General features: G+C 38.9%; 2 protein-coding genes across 2 annotated transcripts in view; one reads left to right on the top strand and one right to left on the bottom strand.

The window, feature by feature from the left end:
- Window positions 1-668: 668 nt before the first annotated feature.
- Window positions 669-20,384, top strand: CYB5R2 (cytochrome b5 reductase 2; the record flags this gene model as incomplete). The annotated part of the gene is made up of 8 exons (XM_010173868.1): window positions 669-741; window positions 2,234-2,340; window positions 3,368-3,497; window positions 4,959-5,042; window positions 5,656-5,741; window positions 6,527-6,626; window positions 8,462-8,663; window positions 20,277-20,384. Coding segments are annotated over 7 exons (753 nt in total), but the record flags the coding sequence as incomplete, so codon positions are not given.
- PPFIBP2 (PPFIB scaffold protein 2) overlaps window positions 12,196-20,686 on the bottom strand; it is an 83,911-nt gene continuing 75,420 nt past the window's right edge. The window contains exons 19-29 of the mRNA XM_029086456.1: window positions 20,228-20,366; window positions 19,461-19,589; window positions 18,754-18,904; window positions 18,464-18,575; window positions 17,915-18,003; window positions 17,036-17,158; window positions 16,212-16,337; window positions 15,136-15,324; window positions 14,569-14,739; window positions 12,919-12,984; window positions 12,196-12,267 (exon numbers count right to left, since the gene is read on the bottom strand). Of these exons, the coding sequence (XP_028942289.1) occupies window positions 12,196-12,267; window positions 12,919-12,984; window positions 14,569-14,739; window positions 15,136-15,324; window positions 16,212-16,337; window positions 17,036-17,158; window positions 17,915-18,003; window positions 18,464-18,575; window positions 18,754-18,904; window positions 19,461-19,589; window positions 20,228-20,366 (1,367 nt within the window). The remainder of the gene's footprint in view (window positions 12,268-12,918; window positions 12,985-14,568; window positions 14,740-15,135; window positions 15,325-16,211; window positions 16,338-17,035; window positions 17,159-17,914; window positions 18,004-18,463; window positions 18,576-18,753; window positions 18,905-19,460; window positions 19,590-20,227; window positions 20,367-20,686) is intronic.

Genomic DNA, 20,686 nt, shown 5'->3' with positions numbered 1-20,686 from the left:
GGTTGAGGGGCGGTTGGTTCCTGGGCCCGGGGGGGCAGTGAGGGGGCGCTGGGCCCGGGGCTCTCCCAGGCTTCAGGGCCAGAGAAGCGTGCAGAAGCCTCAAGGGACAGCGGTGACCCCGCAGCCAGGCTGCAGTGTTTCCCCAGCATAGAGCAGGATTCGTAAAAGTACCTACACCTCCGCTGCGTTTTTATGGTTGTTTCAGGAGGAGGGTACACTAACTTCTTTGTGTGTTTAAATCCTAGTTTAGCACTGTGTTTCTCCCTTGATTTCTGTCCAGTGCACATCAGTAAGAAGTAAGCCCAACAGCCTGCACTTCCGCATGTCGTGTCTTGCCTTGCCTGATCTTTGGCCACAAATTATGAAATGTACTCGCTGGCCTTGGGCAATAGAGGTTTCCAGATTTTCTTTATGTAAAGCTGCTGTAGGGATTGCACAGACAGGCAAAAGTCACTCCTCATAGAATTAAAGAGGACAAGACTTTGGTTCTAAAACTTCTGTCTGTTTAAACTCTGTTTTTTAAAGCCATTTCTGCTTCCTTTCCTAGCATTTGGCTTGCATGCTAGTGAAGAACAGGTTTACTAATGCATATTGTGTTGAGTAGAGATTGAAATCCAAAGCAGTGGGGATGTTGACCTCATTCTGATTTTGTTTATTTGTTTTTTTAGGAAATCAGTCATGATACCAAGAAATTCCGGTTTGGGCTGCCTTCATCAGATCATATATTAGGATTACCTGTAGGTAGGTACTGAAAACACTTCATTACATGTATTTTTGTTTTCAGGATTTTTAACTGTACTCATAGCTCTTGGACTTCTGACTGTTTGGGAATTTAATGCTTAGCAAAGCAAGGAGTTGAAAGCTGCATCTGAATGCTGCTATGTCAGAGAGAAATGTCAGATTTCCCAGCACATTTTGTTTCTGATCTTCTGTGTGTGCTTTGTTCTGCTTGTGTTAAATTGTGTGGTGTGGTTTAGATCAAGAACAGTGAAACTGAACTGAGTGATGAAATTCACCACCAGTCAGGATATAAGCAAGAATAGTATCTGTCAAAGCTTTTTCATATTTCTTACTTGCATTCTGCTTCCATCTGGGGCCCTCAGTTTATTGGCAATTTACCTCATGCTTCTGATGAACAGTCGTACTTGTAGATGAGAAAGAGAACAACTCTTCTGCCTGGGAAGCTTGTAACTGTTCCGTGCAGAACAAAGGGGAAAATACAACTATACTGTGTATACAAGATGCTGCAATATCCAGAGCATTTTCAGTGCATGCACTTGCCTTTGATTTACATACATATGTGTACAACTTTGTCTTAACTTTCCATAGCATTAATTTCAATTTAGACTAGGATTGGCACAGTTTCTTTCCTGCAAAACTGATGGCATTGAACCTTGGACCCTGAATTAATGGTAATCTGTGCAGGGGAAAGTCTCCCTTTCTGGTCTGCAGATGTAGCCACATGTTTGTGCTGCACTGTGTTTTGCAGTCTCCCTTGCTGTATGGCAAGTGTCAGGGCCTTTCCAGTTCCGTGTTCTAAACATGCCTTTCTTGCATGCTGCTCATCAAGGGCAGCAATCTTTCTTCAAATTCTCTTCTGGCTTGTATGGGAAAGTGTAATTGAGCTGTCCACATTAACTAGACAAATGATAAACAAATTGAGATGTGCCCTGCAATGCTTGTGTTTATCCAAATTTTATTCTTAAGAATTTAGGAATAAGATCCTGAAACTGCATGGGCCAGATTACTTCCTGGGAGATTCCTGCCTTCTGCTTTTTATCAGGATAATTTTGCTAAAAGTAAAGTTTTCTGCCAGCACTGTTGCTGCTTTTTATTTTTCGAAACAACTCTCTAGGTTAGTGCTGTCTGGCTGAGGAGACTACTCTTGGCAAGGAGTTTTAGTTCTTTTAGTCATCAGAAACTAGAGTCTGCCTATTGGAGCATTAGGTCAGGTAAAGAACGCTACAAATTTCCTACTTTCCTAGTGTCTTATCATTGATTCTGTAATGTACTGGCTTTCCTCAGTTACCCTGTGCTCCAGAAATTCTTGCTGAAAAGAGAAAAGAGACTAGATGTTTTATACAGCATTTACACAGTAAAGTTTTTCTCCATCGTTGCTTGTGTTTAATGTGTTACAATACCTACTTTTTTTCTCTTGTCTTTTCCTCCAGCCCTGAGACAAGTTTGAAACTGGGGATGAAAGAATAACCAGATTGTAATTCTTTCTCCCTAGGCCAACATGTTTATCTTTCTGCAAAAATTGATGGTAATCTGGTGATTCGAGCCTATACCCCAGTTTCCAGTGATGAGACAAAAGGTTATGTTGATTTAATTATAAAGGTAAATTTTTATTTCCTTTAATATAGATAAATTGCTAACTGGAAGGAAGGAAAGTACTTCATTTTAGTGAAATACAGAGTTTATTTTGATTGATCTTCTTTCAAATAGGATGACTGCATAGCGAGCAACTCATTTCACCTTATCCTTGAATAGTTAGTTGAATCCTGTGCATCTGCTGTGTGTCACTGAGAGATAGAAGTAGGGAAGATGGAGGAGGGAATCACTTCCTTGGCAGTACTGCAGGAACTTCCCTAGTACCTTATTTGCCAATGCACAAATAGCCATCATTCTCCCTCAAGCTGCCTATGCTGCTGCTAGTACTTATGGCCAATAGCTGTAAGTAGGAAACAAGGCAATAAGAACCATTATCTTTGGGTGACACTACAGGATTCCAATTATACGTCTGTAAGTGTCAGAAGTTGTGCTAATGTGTTTATTGATTAAGAAAATGGGATCCAGAAACTAGGGAAATCCTTTAAGCTAGAGAATGCAGGATAATTTGTTCCCAAGACTTCTAGATCCTTTTCTACAATAGAGTTTGTCCTTAGGTTAAAATCTGGGCTTTTTTTGTGTGCTCTGTTACAAGTATGGCGAATTGTTATTAATTACTTAATACTTATCATGTGCTTTGAAAGGGAAAAAAGCTGTCATGTGGCTAAAGTCTCTGAGAAAGTCTTAAAAAAGATGCAGCAATGCTATTTTCAGAAAGAGCAATTACAGAAATGAGGTAACATAAGGTTCTTGCTGGAGCCACAGTGAAATGAGGGCACCAGTACATAATCTGGCTTCCACCTATTGCTTCTAGCCTGCTGTTTGCAGAGAGCATAGGAACATGTGCATGAGAGAGCATTTTACTTACTTTGGCTGCTTCCTGTTGCAAGGCACAACAGATAACTGAGAGCAAAGAAATGTCTCAATTTCTTTCTCACATGCTAAATTTCAGACCTGCAATATTGTGTTCTACAGTTTGTAATATTGTCTGCAGGAAAGCTAGTGCTTAATATCATACAAATTACTGTTTTTACAGGTCTACCACAAAAATGTGAATCCCAAGTTTCCAGAAGGTGGGAAGATGTCCCAGTACCTAGATGGCATGAAGATCGGAGATATTATTGACTTCAGAGGGCCAAATGGGCTTCTTATCTATAAGGGAGCAGGTACTGTGACATGAAAGTGGGAGAGCAAAAGGGAGGAACTTTGTTATTTTCTGAGGTGTTTTATAAAACTTGACAACATTGTAGAGAATCCTTTTTTAAAAAAAAGTGGGAAAGAGAAGATCCACCTTTCCTGGTCTTGACCAAGAGCCCATCAGAGTTGATATGATGGGTAAGAGTACTTTGTGTTTATTTTGTGTGAGGAATAGCTGGTTGTTGTCTTAGTCCTGGGACCATATAATTAAATCTGTAAAAATCACTATCACATTATATTACTGAGAAAGCTGCACTGGAAATAGTACCTCAGCTATACATATGAAGAGAGATATTCCAGATGCTTCTTAAACAAGGGAGGTGGTGGCCTAAAATGCGCTCTGAGGATCTCAGCATTGTTGCTGAATAACCCACTGACTGAGAGCCAGCTCCATGTTATAATTAAACCAGGTCTGAGTTGACTGGGAGGAAATAAGTTCAGAGAAGTAATCCTCTTTCAAGATGCAAGTGAGATTTTGCATTGATCGTGACTGAGGGGGACTGTGCACTTAGGTCATACTTCAGGGGGCTAATTGCTCAGCACTTCTCTGGATCATGACCTTTTATGATGAGTAATACGCTGATGAATCCATTGTATCTCAGAGGAAACAAGTGATGCGTGTTTTACCAATGTTCCTTTCTGCTCTGCTTTGGCTGCCATAAAGAGCAGTAGCTAGGAAAGCTTGTTTCTAGTTGCAGATCTCTTAAAAGATGATTGGAATATGTCAAGTGCATTTCATATAAGATACTTTTCATGGTCTTTTCACTTGGCTTAGTCCTTGGAGATTAATTCCACTATAAACTGTCTGGTTTTGTGACAGTTCTGAAGCAATGGTGTATATATACCCAGGTGTAGAGCAGAAATCGCAGGGTCTTCTTATCACAGAGTTACTAGAAGGTAGTCACCTAGCTGACTGAATGAAAGTGTCATATGGATCTCATTGACTGGAAATAAAAATAATAAAGTGCTTGATGATAAAAGTATGCAAAGCTCCAACATTCCTGATTCTCATCTTTGCAGGGGTTTTTGCTTGATGCTGGTTTAATACAACTCAGTTGAATGTGGACACTCACAAAGGGCTAGATCTATGGTGCAAGTGAGGGTGATGAAGATGGCCTAAGATGGTTACCTTTAGCCACCACTAACATTCACAGTTGACAAGTTGTGTTCTAGGCAGTGACGTGGGAATCCTTGAGTTTATTATAAATTATGATGGGTAGTAGGGAAGGAGTAAATCAGTTATTCAAAGCTAGGATTGGAGTTTACAAGGAGGTTTCTACTCTTCTTGCTCAATGCTGTGCTGAGTCCATTTAGAATTTCCATAAGATTGGTCACAATTAATTGGTAGGCTGTAGTAATTTATTCTCATGGAGTTGCATCTGTCTTTGTTTAGGGTTAATGTACCTATACATTTTGAATATTTCTTCCAGGTACTTTCCTTATCAAGCCTCATAAGAAGGCTGAAGCAGAGAAAAAGTTTGCAAAGCATCTTGGGATGATAGCTGGAGGAACAGGTAAGACTGCTCTCATCAGATGGAATGTCTAGAGAATTAAGATGTCTTTGTGGATGCACGTGAGGAGTATCAAACACTGTACTTCAGTAGAAGAGCACTTCCACCTGTATTTCTTCTCATGCGTGTTTGGTGACACTAAAGCTTTCTGGTCAGCAACTTCAGTTTTAATCTTGATTTATTGTTTGACCTCAGGGGAGTCACTTCATCTCTCTGAGCTTCAGTTTCAACAAATTTTAGAGGGTAAAATCACATCACTTCATCTCTCTGAGCTTCAGTCTCAACAAATTTTAGAGGGTAAAATCACGTCACTTCATCTCTCTGAGCTTCAGTCTCAACTAATTTTAGAGGGTAAAATTACTGTATGTGACAGAGAATGCTGAAGAGAAAAGCCCCAGATAAAAGTATTGTGGTTTGGATTTTGTTTTGAAATGATTTGTAATAATGGAAAACCCCAACCTCTGCATTTGGCATGGATTAGAAATCCAGAGGCATGTAGCCCTGTGCTAACTAAGCTCCCACTGAAGACTGAAGGAAGGCAGTGTTAATATTGAACCTGCAGCCTTACATGAGTGGAAAGAATTACTAGTTTTTTAACTGCTTTGTTTTTTATCAGGAATAACTCCTATGTTGCAGCTGATCCGTCATATCACAAATGATCCTAAGGACTCCACAAAATGTTACCTTCTTTTTGCTAATCAGGTGAGTATATGGACCCATCTGTTTTCCATCTTTAATGGCCCACTTCTTTTGCTGACCTCTGAGCTTTTTAAACTGCTGGGACATTGATCCCTGGAGAAACTACTGCTCTGCCAGTGCCTTTGGATTTGTATTTTCACCCAACCATTTATGAGGAGCAGGAAATGGTTATTATGTAAATTCTTAATCTATTGTCTTGGGTTAAAATGATTTAAGAAAGAGAAACTGAACATTAAAAAAATTATCCATAAGTGCCTTTGTAAATAGTACATGGTGCTGTCATGGTTCACATGATCATCTTCTATTTGTTTTGAAGATGGCTCCTCCTACTTTCACTTACACTCCCTAATTCCTGTATTAGAGCTAAATCATGTGAACGGATCCTTATCCCTCTACTCATTTTACTCCTTTGCTGATTTCAAGGAAACAGGATTTTGTTCTGTTAATCTGTTTCTACATTTCACCTTCACCAGGCTAGTACAGGGCTGTATTTGCCAGGGTCAGAGATAAATCCAGCTAATGGTGATTTTAGCCTGGATTAAAAAGTTGTTCAAATTGCCATCTTTAAGACTGTTTGGGTGGCTATTAAGTCTCGTAGTTTGTTGTTCTTAATCTGAATTTACAGAAGCCTCTAATGATAACAGCCTATCATGTAAGGGAGCAGGGGGAAAATAACTTTCTTGGTTTGAATGAGTTATCATTGCATTTGTCTAGTTGAGCACCAGATGAGTTCACATAAGAGGGTATCTTGAGATGGTTTGGAGCTAAACAGCGGTCTCATTTTGCAGACAGAAAAAGATATATTGCTGAGAGCTGAGCTCGAAGATATTGCTAAGAGGCATCCTGATCAGTTGAAGCTTTGGTACACACTGGACAGACCTCCACAAGGTAGGCTACTGGTACACACTGGAAATGCCTTTGCTCCTTGCTGTACAACACTCAGTTTCACTCTTGTTCAAGGGGCTCTTAGTATATTATCAAGTCTTCTTGTCTTACACTTTTAAACAAGAAAGACACTCCCCAACCCCTCAGAAACAAGCTTTACTACACCACCACCTATTTTGAAAACTGATCTAAAGCAGGTGGGCCTTAGGAAGTGCGAACTAATTATTAACTCCTGTTGGGTCAGACATGCTACTCTGCAGATCTTTTGATGTATTTCAGGATGTACCAGTTTTTGGGACCTTTCATCCAAAGTTACAGCTCTGGTTTTGGCTATCTGTCTTCCAGCTCAGATTATGTTAGCATTTTGTTGGCGTTAAATTGCTTAATACCTGTAAATAGTACATGCAGATCTTTGTTTTGCAGCAGCTCTGGATGAGGTTCTGGTAAAAGAGAGCTACCATGTGTATAGATTAAGGCATTAAGTGTAGGCTGGTGTAGCACTGAATTAGAAATGGAGGGAGAAGTTGAACTCTACTGAATCTCTTTTGAAACCTGGGTATTCATGTTTGCTGATGTTGTAAGTGATCTGAGCTTTTATTGAACAGATGTAAGAGCCAAACTGAGATCAAAGTCCTGTACCTGTTGTCAGCAATAGCCATGAGTAGAGGACAGGAATCAGCAGGCCTTGATACTCTTCCAGACTTTCCTAATTCTCAGTTCTGAGCCGAATGTGTCTCTGCAGGAACAGTAACCCTCAGTGGAATACTTCTGTGTGAACTTACTGTGTCTCCTTTGGAGCCTGTGTGAGTTTAGTGGCAGTCTGCTAGTGGTCCCATAGGACTGGTGATTGTGTGAAGAATGACTTTTCTCTGGTTCGGATTTGCTTCTTAATTCTGGTGTTGGCAGAGAGTGTGACTAGGTGCCTACCAACTGTCTTCACATTGCTAGTTTTTCAGACATGCTGCCCCATCCCTTCTATCCTGAAGGTTGCTGGTGTTCCCCCATAGCAGTGATTGATTACTTACCTTTGCTCATCCTTGTTCTCTCAACCTTTTCCAGCTCTGCCGTGTCCCTTTTTGAGCTGAGCAGATCAGAATTGAACAGCAGTAGTCAAGATGCAGGCAAACTCTGGATTTTTAATTTGATGTGGGGTTCCCTTTTCCTTTCCTCATACTTCTTAACATTTCACATGCCTTTTCACTGCTGCTATTTTCATAACCCCAATATCCTGCTCCTGATAAATGATCTTAAAGCACATATTTTTATATTTGAAGGCAGGATTATTTTTCCTACTTGGCTCACTGTAAATGGCAGATGCATTCAACAGTACTGCTTGAAATAATTTAGCATTTATTTCCTCTTCTTAATTTTTTTTTTCTCTCATCACTTAACTACACATCAGAACTTTTGTCATTATCAAACTTCATCACCTCACCACTTGATTTCTTCTCCAGGTTGGTTTTATTTTTTTTAATGTGTCTGATGGCACTGGTCTCAATATCTCTCCCTGCACAACTGCTACTGCTTGACCTCTCCTTCACTGGCAAAGCTGATTTCCTGTTTATTCCTACCTGCTGTCTAATTTCTTTTAAATCTGTAATTTATTCACAGACTTTAATGTGTTATCAACCAGATCCTTGTTGTACACATGCTGCTTGTCCCTGTTGAAGAGGACCACTAGGTTTGAGCTCAGTGAGGGATTTAACCCTCCCTTGGCTTGCAGTGATGGTGCAATAGCCTTGCTGATTCTTCAGCTGCTTTGTGAGTACAACAGGCAGTTTAAAAAGGATTCAGACTGTACAGAGATTTAAATTGATAGTTTAATGTCTTTGTTTCAGATTGGAAGTACAGTTCTGGCTTCATCACTGCGGACATGATTAAAACCCACCTCCCTCCCCCTGGCAGCGAGACACTCGTTCTCATGTGTGGGCCACCACCTATGATTCAGTTTGCATGTCAGCCCAACCTGGACAAACTTGGCTATTCCAAGAGCAGTACATTTTCTTACTAATGCTGATGTCATCCAATACCTTTTTGTAAGTACTGCATATTTTCCTACAGGAACAATTAGTATGCAACTGTGTAGTAATTTTTTTGGTGTGGTTTTTAGCTGCTTATTGTAATTTCTGTGGTTTATAACTTCATAATTACTTTTGTATGTTTTAATACTAAGAAGTCGAGAGATCATCTTGAATTGTGTGGTTAGTATGAAATGTTAATTCTGAGGAAAAAAAATGTGTAATGGAGAGGTAGGACTGAGGTTAAACCATTTGTTTGTTAACATGGGTAAAGAATTTGGGAGAGGGCTATAAAAGTGGGCTAGGACTATTTTACTATAGGTGACTCAGTGCATCCCATGGAAGGAGAATAGTTTTTTTTGTTTGTTTGTTTGTTTGTTTTCTTTCCCTCCTGCTATTTTACAGCTCTTTACCAGGGACTAAGCAAGAAGTCACAGTATGCTATTGAAAAGTGGCTGGGTAACAAGTAAATTGCTTATTACTGTAACAGAAATTCCCTTAGTGTGAGATTTATTCAGGAGGATTGCATAACTTCAAGCTGTCAGAAGACAGCCTTAGCTAAACAATCACTGCCACCTGTATGTGGAAGCTCTGGGCTGCATATACAGACAACTATCCAGTGATGTTCCATCACTTGAATGCCATTCTCTTAAGTGTAGTGCTTGCTCTTTTGGCAGTTTCACACATTTCCTTTGCTTAAGAGAAAATATGGCTGCTTACTTCCTATTGCAAGCTATGCCCAGACAATCTTAAACTCAGGTAATGGCTCATCTCAGTGTTTTTACCACGTAGCATTTAATTCTTGGTCTGCAGTGCCTTGAAGTACTGCACGTTCATTTCCAGGAATTAGTTTACACAACATTTGTTCTAGGGTCTGACAAATCCCTGAGCCAGAGGACTTGTTTCTTAAGGTGCTACTGAATATGTTTACTAACTATTTTTATTCATCTAAAGCAAAACCAAAGGAAAGGAATCTACTAGCTAAAAATTGACATGGGGTTTTGTACTTCACCAGTTACATTTGTAGCAATAATGCAAAGAAAGAGGCAGAGATTCATACTGTTATTCTGTCCCTGATGAGAGATCAACCACTTCTAGTTGTGTTAGAATCATACCACAGTCAGCAAGAGGTAGAGGAACATTCAGAATTTATTTTTAACAGTCAAAAAAAAAAAAAGTATTTATGCCTATGTTATGCTAATTAGGATTTCTTCCTTTCTCTATATATATTTTTTCCTTTTTTTTAAATCAGTAACTTTGTAAATTGACTATTCACAGCCAAGTTAACAGAACACCACACTGAGTTATAAATACATCATCAAAAGAAATCTGAAAATCCGCTTGGAAAATCCCAGTGTATTAAGGCTGCCTCTGCTGGAGCAGCTTATCCTGTCTGTAGTGTTGTAATAAGTCTGCTGGCTAATTAACCTGACAAAGGTTATTTCAAATGGCTGTAGTATGTGATCTGGTCACTAGCGTTGGTTGCGTTGCCAAATTAGAGACGTACTTGACTGCTACGTTTAAACCTTCTCTTAAGCATTTTTAGTTTGCTGATGTGTAGACTGACTTCTCATTCCTTTGGTTTTTCTATTATCATTTCATTGTTCAGTGACTGAAAAAAAAAATTGCCTGGGTTTTATCATTTTGGACAAAAAAAAAAATCATATGTTTAACTTCTACCTGACCGTGTGGTGCAAGGTCTGTCAGGGAGTGAGGACTAGAGTAGGTCACCTTTAAAAAGTGCCACTGATAGCTCTTGAAGAGCCCTTGCCGCACACTCAGGACAGTACCTGAGATTTCCCCTGTGTTTGGAGGGCTGTGGCTGTGAGGGACCTGCCCTCAGGCTGTTATTAATCTGTAAACCAACACCCTGCAGCCAGCGAGGAGAAAGTAATGCAAACCATCCGTACACGTACTAAGTCTTTTTGTTACAATTGAGCAGATTTCTTTTCTGGCATTTCCCTGCTTACTAAGATATCCTGTGAATATCTTATTGATACATGAGAGGCATTCAGCATTGTCAGTGGATGCCACAATTGCTGCTGTAAAGGAGACACTTTCACCCTCAACCAGCCCCTCAAGTGAGTAGTGAGAGGCCGTATGTCCCTTTGTCACAGTGTTGCAGCCCTGCCTGGCTCAGTAGAATAACAGGTTTATTTTGTCAGGTGTTGTAAAGAAACAAAAATGTGTTTCATTATGATACTTGCCTGATGCTCCTTAGTCACATTTTACATGTCACAGAGCAGTGATGTTTGTCTCCTACTGCTAAATATTCTATGAAAATATATCTGTAGCTGGAATGAAGAGAGAACTGAAACTGAACAGCAATACTGTGTTCAACATCACCAGTTCTCATGCAAATATTACAAAACTGTTTCTACTGCAATCTCCAGTCCTCAGGGCTGTTTGCAGCCATATGTTTAATTAGGTGTAACTACAGAAAAAAAAAAGATAGGCTTATTGCCATGCCTGTTCTTTAGAGCCTCTACTATGTTTCACACCAACCAGGTCCAAGGCTCAGAAAACTTTGTCTGCACCATTTTGATGCTTGCACACGTGTCAGTACCACCCATTTTAGACAAAATGTCAGTGTACAGAAAGAGCCTATTCAATAGGTCTAGTTAAAGAACTGTCATTTAAAACCAAAAAATGAATCATGCTGGAAATCCTGATGCACTTACCCTACAGAGTGCAGTGAACACCATTCTTAACAGTAACATTAGTTAAGTGTTTTGATTGCTCCTTGATTGTGACCATCTTAGTACACAGGTAAAAATCACATCTTTTTTTTTTTTTTTTTTTAAATTACTTTAAATGAAGCACCAGCTTTTGAGGATCAGTTTTCCTGGCAGTCTCAAAGTTACATTTCCTGCTGCAGTTGCTCAGCATCTTTTAAAATTAGGTAAAGATTTGTGAACATGCCATGTTGATTGTCATCCTCCTGATGAAAGCAAGGGTTTGATAGATAGTATTATGTTCCATTCTTCCTATTCTACACTGCACTTACTTAGAGAAAAACAGGGCAGGACATGTGCTAATGAAAGGGATAAGAGATTCAAATCCTTTTTCAGTCTCTGGCAAGACTGCAGTAGTAGTTAGTGAGCCATTACTGCTGCACTTACCAGCATCCACCTGATGGATGGCTCCAGTTAGTCTATATGGCACTATAGAATATTAATGATTCCTGCATTACATGTTGATCATAAAAATAAAAAAAAAAATTACAAAAAGCTCTTTCATGTGACAGTAAATAAACATACCATGTAAAAGATGGCTGCATAAAAGGGTAAAACATGTTGCCGGTCTTGGCTTTCCAGACTCTGGCTGTGAGTACCACTTCTCTCTCAACACCTATTTCACATGATGACATACGGAAAACAGCACGGAGGAGAGTTACCTGTAACACGTTGCTACATTGACAATAGTAAATGCCATGTGGCAAAGTCTCATTGGCAGAAAAGAGGTAAAGCTTTTCTGCACCACAGCATCAAGCTTCTCCTGGCCACTCCTCTGGACAGGCGTGAGGTATTAGTGTTCTTGGTCATGTTGAGACATCATCTCCAGTCTTCAAAGGTAGGTGTTAAAAATCTGCTGTCATTCAGCATTTCATCTTGGCTTAATAGTGTCTGAAAAAAACAAGATGTGAATGAGGAATCATGTTTAGTTAGAGACCCACAGTTAAAGAAATTCAACTGTAATGAGATCAGATTCACAACAGAGGGGGTTAGAGCCACATAAAATTAAAAGGAATTTCTTAAATGCAGCTTTAGAGAAACATTATTTGCTTGAGAAAATTCTTGCAGATATTTTTTTGTGTGTCATGTGACTCAACTGTGTTGTGTAATTCTTCATTATACCTTTCAGTCAACTTTTTATAAATTAGCTGCTATGGAGTCAGGAATTAATACAGTGAATTTTTTTTCTGTTTGTTTTGTTTTCCATGAAAATGCTCATGCAACTTTTCCAGTCTGTACCTCTTTGCTAGACTTTGCTGTGACTGAGGCATTTGATGGTGGTTACTTGCAAAATCTTTGAAGGATTGTTTTCATTTAAGGGGATGAATATCCGTCACTGGGTCAAAGAGATAGCAGACATCATGAAAACGTAACATAGGCTTAAATGAAACTTAATTTCTAGTGCAATTTAAAAGCAGGGGTTTTTTTGGACTGTGAATGCACAACCAGACTATAAAGAGGTATTTAACAAGAATAGTGACCCACTTTCACCAAATTCTAGCAGAATACATTTGTGACTGTAAGAGTGAAATTAGTACGTACCGTGAGATGGCTTATGCCTTGAGAAAGAGCCCCTATTTGCATTACTGTTCCTTCTGAATGTTCCATCTGTAAAAGTATTCAGGAACTAGTTCAAATCAGACAGCATGTGCAATTTCATTCACTCTGCATGCATCTTTGGGAGGTATCTGTGCCTGGACAAATGACGTTGGGGTATGTTTAAAAGCTCTCATTTCTGCACATTAACAAAAAAAATGCCTCCATGCTATAAGGTATGTGAAAATGCATTTAACAATAGGAAGAGTGAGTCCTGATTAAGAAAGATTGATTCCATGACACTTGAGCTGTAATTCACACAAGAAAAGAAAAAGCTTAAGTGATATTGTCAGTAAAGAATACTGTTTTCCTGATGGTGTAACACTTATAATCCTGGTAGTTTTCTTCCACAGGCAGGCGGTAAGGAGTCCTTCATAATACAGTCTTACCTATCCTTATATATAAAGGTTATCAGTTCTAGGGCATTGCATGACCACGTGCTCAGAAGTCATCCTTAATTGAAAGACCATGCTTCTAGAGAAGAATACAGTATTTTTGTAACACTTGAGTAACTGCATAGTGGAAGCTGTTGGCTCAAAGTTACTGCAGCTCTTAACTGTGTAAGTGGACATGCATACTGAATTACAGTCGGGATTCCACATTGTCCCTGCCTGGGAACAGTACTTTTTTTGCTAAGGTGTGTACTGAAAAAGACAGTGGTTAGACAATGAACACAAATGAGATGTTAGATGCAGTAAACCATGCAAATGAAAAAATTACTTTTGCAGTTAGTCTTTGCAATTTTGTGACTGTTCTCTTATCAGGCTTAAGATGTTTTATCTCACTTAAGGTCACTGGACATAGGACAGTTTACCCCAGCTGCCTCTATCTGGCTCTTGTGTGTTGCCAAAGTTCACACAAGGCTCCAGGAGCTCCATTTTTCAGGGTTTACATCCCTTTACACAACAGCAAAGTTGAATACAATTTGATGAGTTTTAGTCTTCATCATTTGCCTGTATGATGTCTAGACACAGTCTCATTCACAAGTTCACTACTACATAACAAAAGTGAATTATTTAAGTATTGGTTTATTAATAATCTTGTTCATTACTGATGCACTGTTTTCACATATACTGTCTAAGCATAACTACTCCCCACTGTACATAATGAAAGAAAAATTCCATTGGATTCTTTGATTAATGTCTTAAAAACATACAATCCAGTTGTACTTTAATATATAACTTGATAGCTCTGTACAAATTAGTTCAAATAAATTTATTACATTAAAAACCACCCATAAAGATAATGAAAAAAGTAGTGTGCCATACTGAGATTATGAAAGCTAGAAGTATAAAAGTCTTGTGTTTACTGCAACCTCCACCTTAATTGTCAAAATACATTGATCTTCGTAGTGTAAAGGTGTTCTATTCCTGAAAAAGGGCTTGGAGATAGATGAGTTTATTATGATGTTGATTAAAAAAAATTAACCTGACATTCTTAGTATAGAACTCTTTCCAGTGTCCATAGCCAAAGCTTTCTCAAAGAGTTCATGCGGATGTAGCAAATAGTTGGTTATATGCTAACATGTGGTTATTTGTGAGCTTTGGAATGCATGGAGAGGATGAGATGAGAATGGCATCAGTCTGTCTGTCCCACCTGATCCAGTTCCTTATCAGTGACTGGACTAAGTCCTTTGTATCCACCATAGTTCTTCTGAGTACCGTTGGTAGCAGCTGGGTTTGTATCCATAGGACAGATGTAGTCTGTTGATTCATCAAATTTCTTTTTTCTTAAGTTTCCAAAATGTGAAAATCCAAGTTTCTTTGGCTAAAATAAGAAGATAAGTTTTAAATAAGAAAAATAAGGTTGTCATTTAAACATTAAAACACCTCTCCTTTTTGGTTTACTGTTACACCCTAGTCCTTGAAGTACATAAATTCTGAACTAAATAAATTTAATTGTTTTCAAATTGGGATTTAAAATTGATTTCCAATACATTTAGATAGTGTTCATTCTCAGAAAAGACAAAAGGGAGTGCATGCTTATTTCAGAAGCTGATTTAAACAGATAAAAATTAAATGCCTTGGTATCTAGAATTAAGGAAAACATAACACTCCCAGAACTGACCTCTCCCTGCCCATATTTGTCCCTTACTTTCTTTATAAGGCAGGGGAGAGGAAGTCTGAAATTCTGAACCATTTCCTTTTTGACAGCAGTACGTACCCGAACTTTGGCAGTGGTGGTCAGAGGTGTGTAAGCTGTTGACTCCGTTATTTCTCTTTTTTCTTGTTGTGTCTCTGGTCCAATTAACACATTAAAATTGGTTGTTAGGTGGCGTCGCAGCAGGGTCTTTTGAGGTGGAATATTCAGCAGCATTGCCAGTGTGTCACCATTGAAGCGAGGTTCGAGAATCTATTAAAAAAGGGCATAATATATATATATATATTTAATATGGTTAAATATTTGCGATAGTGAAGCATTACAGTGCTTATCAGAGGGATTTCTCATTCTTACGAAGCTAGCTGTCTACATCAGACCTTTCATAACTCACTTGTGATATGATGCTCACTAGGGTTTGAATGGGAGATAAATGAAAATAGGCACTAAGAAATGCAGAGCATAATCAGACAAATACCTAATTATATTTATCATCAAACCTTACATTTGTTTGGATTGAACTAATTTGTTTTCAGAATTTTCTGCTCTACTTTTACTGCTGTAACGGACAGTATAAACTTAATCTTAGCACATTTCTGTCTATTTCCTTTTTGCAAAATTTCTGCAGCACTGGGATCACACTGTTTCAGAACTCTGACTTTACTAAGCTGCAAAGAGCTCTCAATGTTTTGAATTAAAAAAATGTCATTCCTGATTGCTGGCAAGACTGCTGCAAGTTTAGGACAGGTATTTACTGTGGCTCAGGATTCTATTAAAACCTCTCAAAGAAACACTCAATGATGCCTTATCAGTAAGTGTCTTTCCCGTGGTACAGGTTTTGTGGGTTGTTTTTTGGGGTTTTTTTGGTTTTTTTTAATGTACTGCTGTTAAACACTCATGCACAGCTCAGCTTTAATTATAAAAAATGTTTTAGCAGTTCCTTTTTATTTTAGTTTTCCTTTGTAAAATTAAAACACTTGGCTCAGATAAAGAGGCTCTTTAGAAGGCCTGATCATGCTGTCATATTGAAAATACCAGTATTTTTTCCCTTCTGCTTGACAAACACCAGATAGAAGTTGTTTTATATTACAGGCTGTCAATTTTTAGTAGATATGTAGTAAAATGTTAAAAAGAATTCTTACAATCAGGCCACCGTGTACTCCGCTTCCTCGAAGGTTTGGTGCGTATTCTGCCAGATCGACTGATCGGAGCCATTCCATCACTCTGTGATTGGACCACTGAACTACTTCAGAAGGTGAAATGTTATTCTGTTAAAAAAACCAGAAAAGGTGATGACAATATCGCCTGCCTTGTCACTGCATGTTCACAATGTGTATCCTCAGTTCAGATAAAAACATCGTTCCTCCCCTGCCTCAAAGAGCAGTATTTTTTTCCCCTAATTCTAAGATACTGTTCCTGTTCAAAGCCTCTTTCACACACCCTCTGATGAGATGGCAGGCAGAGTCTAGTACAGGTGAAACCCCATATATTGCATCAAGTAGTATAACAATAGAGATTACAGATGCTGGGTTTAAAAAAGAGCATTTTGAGAACAGCATTATTGTCAGGCTTTAAGAGAATAAGCTATGCTGACCCTGACTAGGTAAGGCAAAAACCTTACAGTCTTTGAGAGTTAAAAATTAGGACAGACAAAGAAAACACATTCCAAATTATTCTCTCAGAAGTTGAATTAACTTCTTGAAACTAAGCAAATAATTTCTAAAGGGACATGCATGAGATTCAACTAATATGTGGCTCAAGCGCTTAAGGACGGAGGAGATTTTTATTGTCCGTGAGTACACGCTACATTCCAGAGCTGGAAAGCAGCATAACTGCTGCTTTAGACACAATTCCCTAGGAGCAGTGATTCTGTTGTATCATTGTACACTGCTAATTTTCTCTCCCCTTTGGCTGGAATCAGGTAATTACTGCTTGTTTAAATTAATTTACTAAAACATTCTTTTACCTCCTCAACTGGTCGTCTGCGTAGACAATGAGGGTTAAAACCGTTGACATGCAGCACATGAATGGCACATTTAATACTCAGATGATGCAGCTGACTGGTGACTTTCAGAAAGAGAAGGTCATTCTGTAAAGGAGAGAGCCTTTAAGCAGCACAGAATACAAACCAAAACAGGTCCTTTCCTCAAGAAGAGAGATTTTAAGCTTGCTATATAGTTTTATATAAACCACAGTAACTATAATTTAGGTAAAATAAAAGTTGGTATTTTAAAGAGGGTTTTTTAGGGTGAGTGTTTTGGGGGCTTTTGTTAGTTTTGTTTGTTGTTTGTTTGACTTAAACATTGCACCATAGCAAGATCTGGCTAAAAAATGAAGGAGAGCTTGATAACAGCTAAATGAGACTTTTTTTTTTTTTTTTTTTTTTTTTTTTAGCAAAACCAAATGCTTAATTATCCAGACCTGGGCAGGGAAGCTGTAAGAAAACACAGTGGCTATGCGTAGTGTGTGGTGTGCTGCTAATGTGGTTGGCACTGTACAAATTACCAGATCTGATGCTTGTCTGTAGTTTACTGAATGTTGTTGCTAACTTGCTGTGGAGAACAACAGAAGTTGCGTGCGAAATAGGTCATTTAACCTTTAATCGTGGTGTGCTGTATGGTACTGAAGGAGAGATTTTGCAGAAGTTAGCTATGGAACATAGCCTATTATTTCATGTACCTTAGGAATAGTAATCCTGCACTAGACAACACACATGAGTTACTACTGGCGCTGTTTCTGTTGTGCAAAAAATTCTTTAACTGCTCACATTCAAAGGAAAATTCTAAAATTCTTTGCTTGTTCTGAAGTTAAGTTTGGTTAAACAGAGGAAAAAGTTTTAGCTTACCACAGTCAAGTATTGCAACATTCTCCCATCAACTCGGGATTCATGAAACTGGTCTTTGTACTGAGGTAAACCAATATCATCAAGCCATCCTGCAGATACAAGAACAGTGCTGTACCCAAATCCACATCAGTGAGAAGGAAGCCCTTCTCCCCTTCTTGTCTGGGCTGGCTGCTTCCGAGACACTCAGGTAGCTTGTTCCACCTATTCACCTTTCCAAAGGACAGCCTCTTACCAGAACCCTAACAGCACTTCCTACCACACAGCTTTGTCCACTCTACCCCTGCAGTACTTTGCACACAGTGTGTGACTGAGCACATACCTTCTGCAGCATAACGTAGCTCTTGCTAGACTGAGCCCCCTGCAATCTGAATGACAGAGTTCCATACTGTATAGCTGTGTATTTGGATGTCGAGAACAACACAAAAATCCTCATCCTATGGAAAACTTTATTGTGCTGAAACTTAGTGCTCTTAAAAAGATGTCTGGTAACTGCTTAAATACACATATCAGGCAGCCCGTCAACAACCAATTCCACAGCAGTTCACTTACGTGTCACCCAGATATGATCGAGTTGTGCAGACTTCTCATCTTGTTTTGCATTTATTGATTTAATGGCCAAAACTAATTTCTTCCTGTGCAGTGGATGCTTTATTCCCATTTCCTGCAACAGTAACCGTTAACAAATAGTTTGTTTTGCCTCTGGCTCTTTTCATCGCATCAGTATCTACAAAAATGGATACTACCTATTTCAGAAAGGTTAGACCTGCCAGTTGTTTGAAGGGGCCTGGTTATACAGGCTCAGCATGAATGGTTTGAGAGAAACAGTTACAGATTATTACCTTTTCCATGTCCTGAGGTGTTGCAGTTAACAGCGTATGGCCTGAAGTCACCCACTGCCGTGCAAAAATGATGTACTGACCGAGACCAAAGTCCTCCAGCCAGTTACAAACTCTTTCAGTGCTCCACTGAGCAAACGGAGCATTGTAGTCACTGAAAAGTACAAGAAATGTTTGAAAAATCTTAAGGAAAGAATTATGGTTATTATGAGAAAGTTCATTGTGTGCCAGAGGCAATGCTACAGCGTGTGAATTAGCTTTGTTCTGTGCAGTAACAGAAGCCAACAGCCACTCTCACAGTTTCTGCTGTGGTACCAGTGTCCTGGTAATTTGGTTTCCCAGCCTCAACTTATGAACAGATAGGGAAGAGGGCAGGGGAGCAAATGAGAATTTCTCATTTTCTATTTGAAAAAGAGGAAAAGGAATTGTTGAATCCCCATCACTTTGCAGATACTCCCACAGGAGATGATGATGAGCTTTCTTCTTTAACCAGGTTAAATTTTTGACACTCAGCAGAGTTAGTGCTGCAGCCTGCAGTTTAAGGAGTGCAGGCAGGTGAGCTACTTGGGATACATTTTCTACCAGAGAAATTCTTTCCAGTTGTTGTGGAATTCCACATGTAAGGTATTTCTCAAGAGGAGGGTCTGGCTGTTCAGCACATTTAACGATACTGCATAATATGCTGTGCAAGGTAAAGAAGGAACCGTTACCTTTTCTGGCCTTTGGTTTCCTTTGATCTGGATAACCGAGGTCCAGCTGTTGCACGGAGACCTCCTCTTCGAAACTCTGCCAAACCCAGGTCGTCTGCAGGGAAGTTACCTGACTGAGTTCTTCTTATTCTTTCAAGACAAGAGTGCCAAGACAGTACTATTAGCTTGCAACAGAGAACATTTGTTTTCATATGGAAACTATAATGACAACTAGAAGCTGCATTAATCTCCCTGTAAACCACAAACTTCTAATTCAAGTGGTAGCTGAAGAAGTTCCAGGAAAGCACTGTCTAGACCAAACTCTGAGGAAAGAACAAAGCTCTGCAGAGCAGGCGTAACCTTGAGCCCCAGCAGTAATCCACACTGGAGGCCAGACCCATAAATAAATGTCTGCTGTCCTGAAGCAGATAAAGCAAACACAATAACACTCAGTCCCCCTGCTTTTTGTTTTCTCTCCTTTTTTTACCTGATGGCTTCTGTAATTAACAACTTGATATCACTGACTTTTTCATAGCTAATGAAACTGTTGGCATTCTAAAGTATTAGCATTATAGTAAGACAGCAGAGTGTATTATTTCTTCCAACAGCACGGTGCTGTGAACACTACCAGCCATTTTTCTACACCCATACAATCACAGAGCTGCCTTCTCTTCTTTTCCTGAATTTTACTTTATTCTTGCTGTAGATACTGGAGCTTTTGCTGAGAACTGGATTTATTCTTGGCCAAAATGCTTTGACAGGGAACTAAATAACAAAAATCATCTTACTTTCCCCAGATTTTCTTGATCCCTTTTGGACTCTTTCTGTTTTCTGGAGACAATGGAGATTGTGGACCTGAATCCGTTCCCGAAGAAAGAGGTGAAAGGTCATCTGAGACTACTGTACCATCCACATTCTCTGTTTCTCCTGGGTTAAGAACAGTAACAGATACATTTTATACTAATTATTAATGAAGTCGTTATCTGGGAGGCCAATGTTTAAATGCAGAACATAACAAAAAGTTAAAGATATCTATAAAATTGTTCTTGTATAATAAAACAGACATGCTCAGAAGGTGAAAAAAGTTGTACCTGTGCCTTTGATACAAAAAAGAAAATAATAAAATATTCCATAAAAATAACATTGTTATTTCAGTCATTTGTATTTAAATACATTATTTTAATTAATTAAAGGTCTTCAGAGTAAAGCAGACTCTTCAGCCTCTTGCCTTGCCTGTTCTTAATACC

This window comes from Antrostomus carolinensis, unplaced genomic scaffold (genome assembly GCF_000700745.2).
Source record: "Antrostomus carolinensis isolate BGI_N321 unplaced genomic scaffold, ASM70074v2 scaffold3018, whole genome shotgun sequence".
Lineage (NCBI taxonomy): Eukaryota > Metazoa > Chordata > Aves > Caprimulgiformes > Caprimulgidae > Antrostomus > Antrostomus carolinensis.
This window is presented reverse-complemented; position numbering and strand designations above follow the sequence as displayed.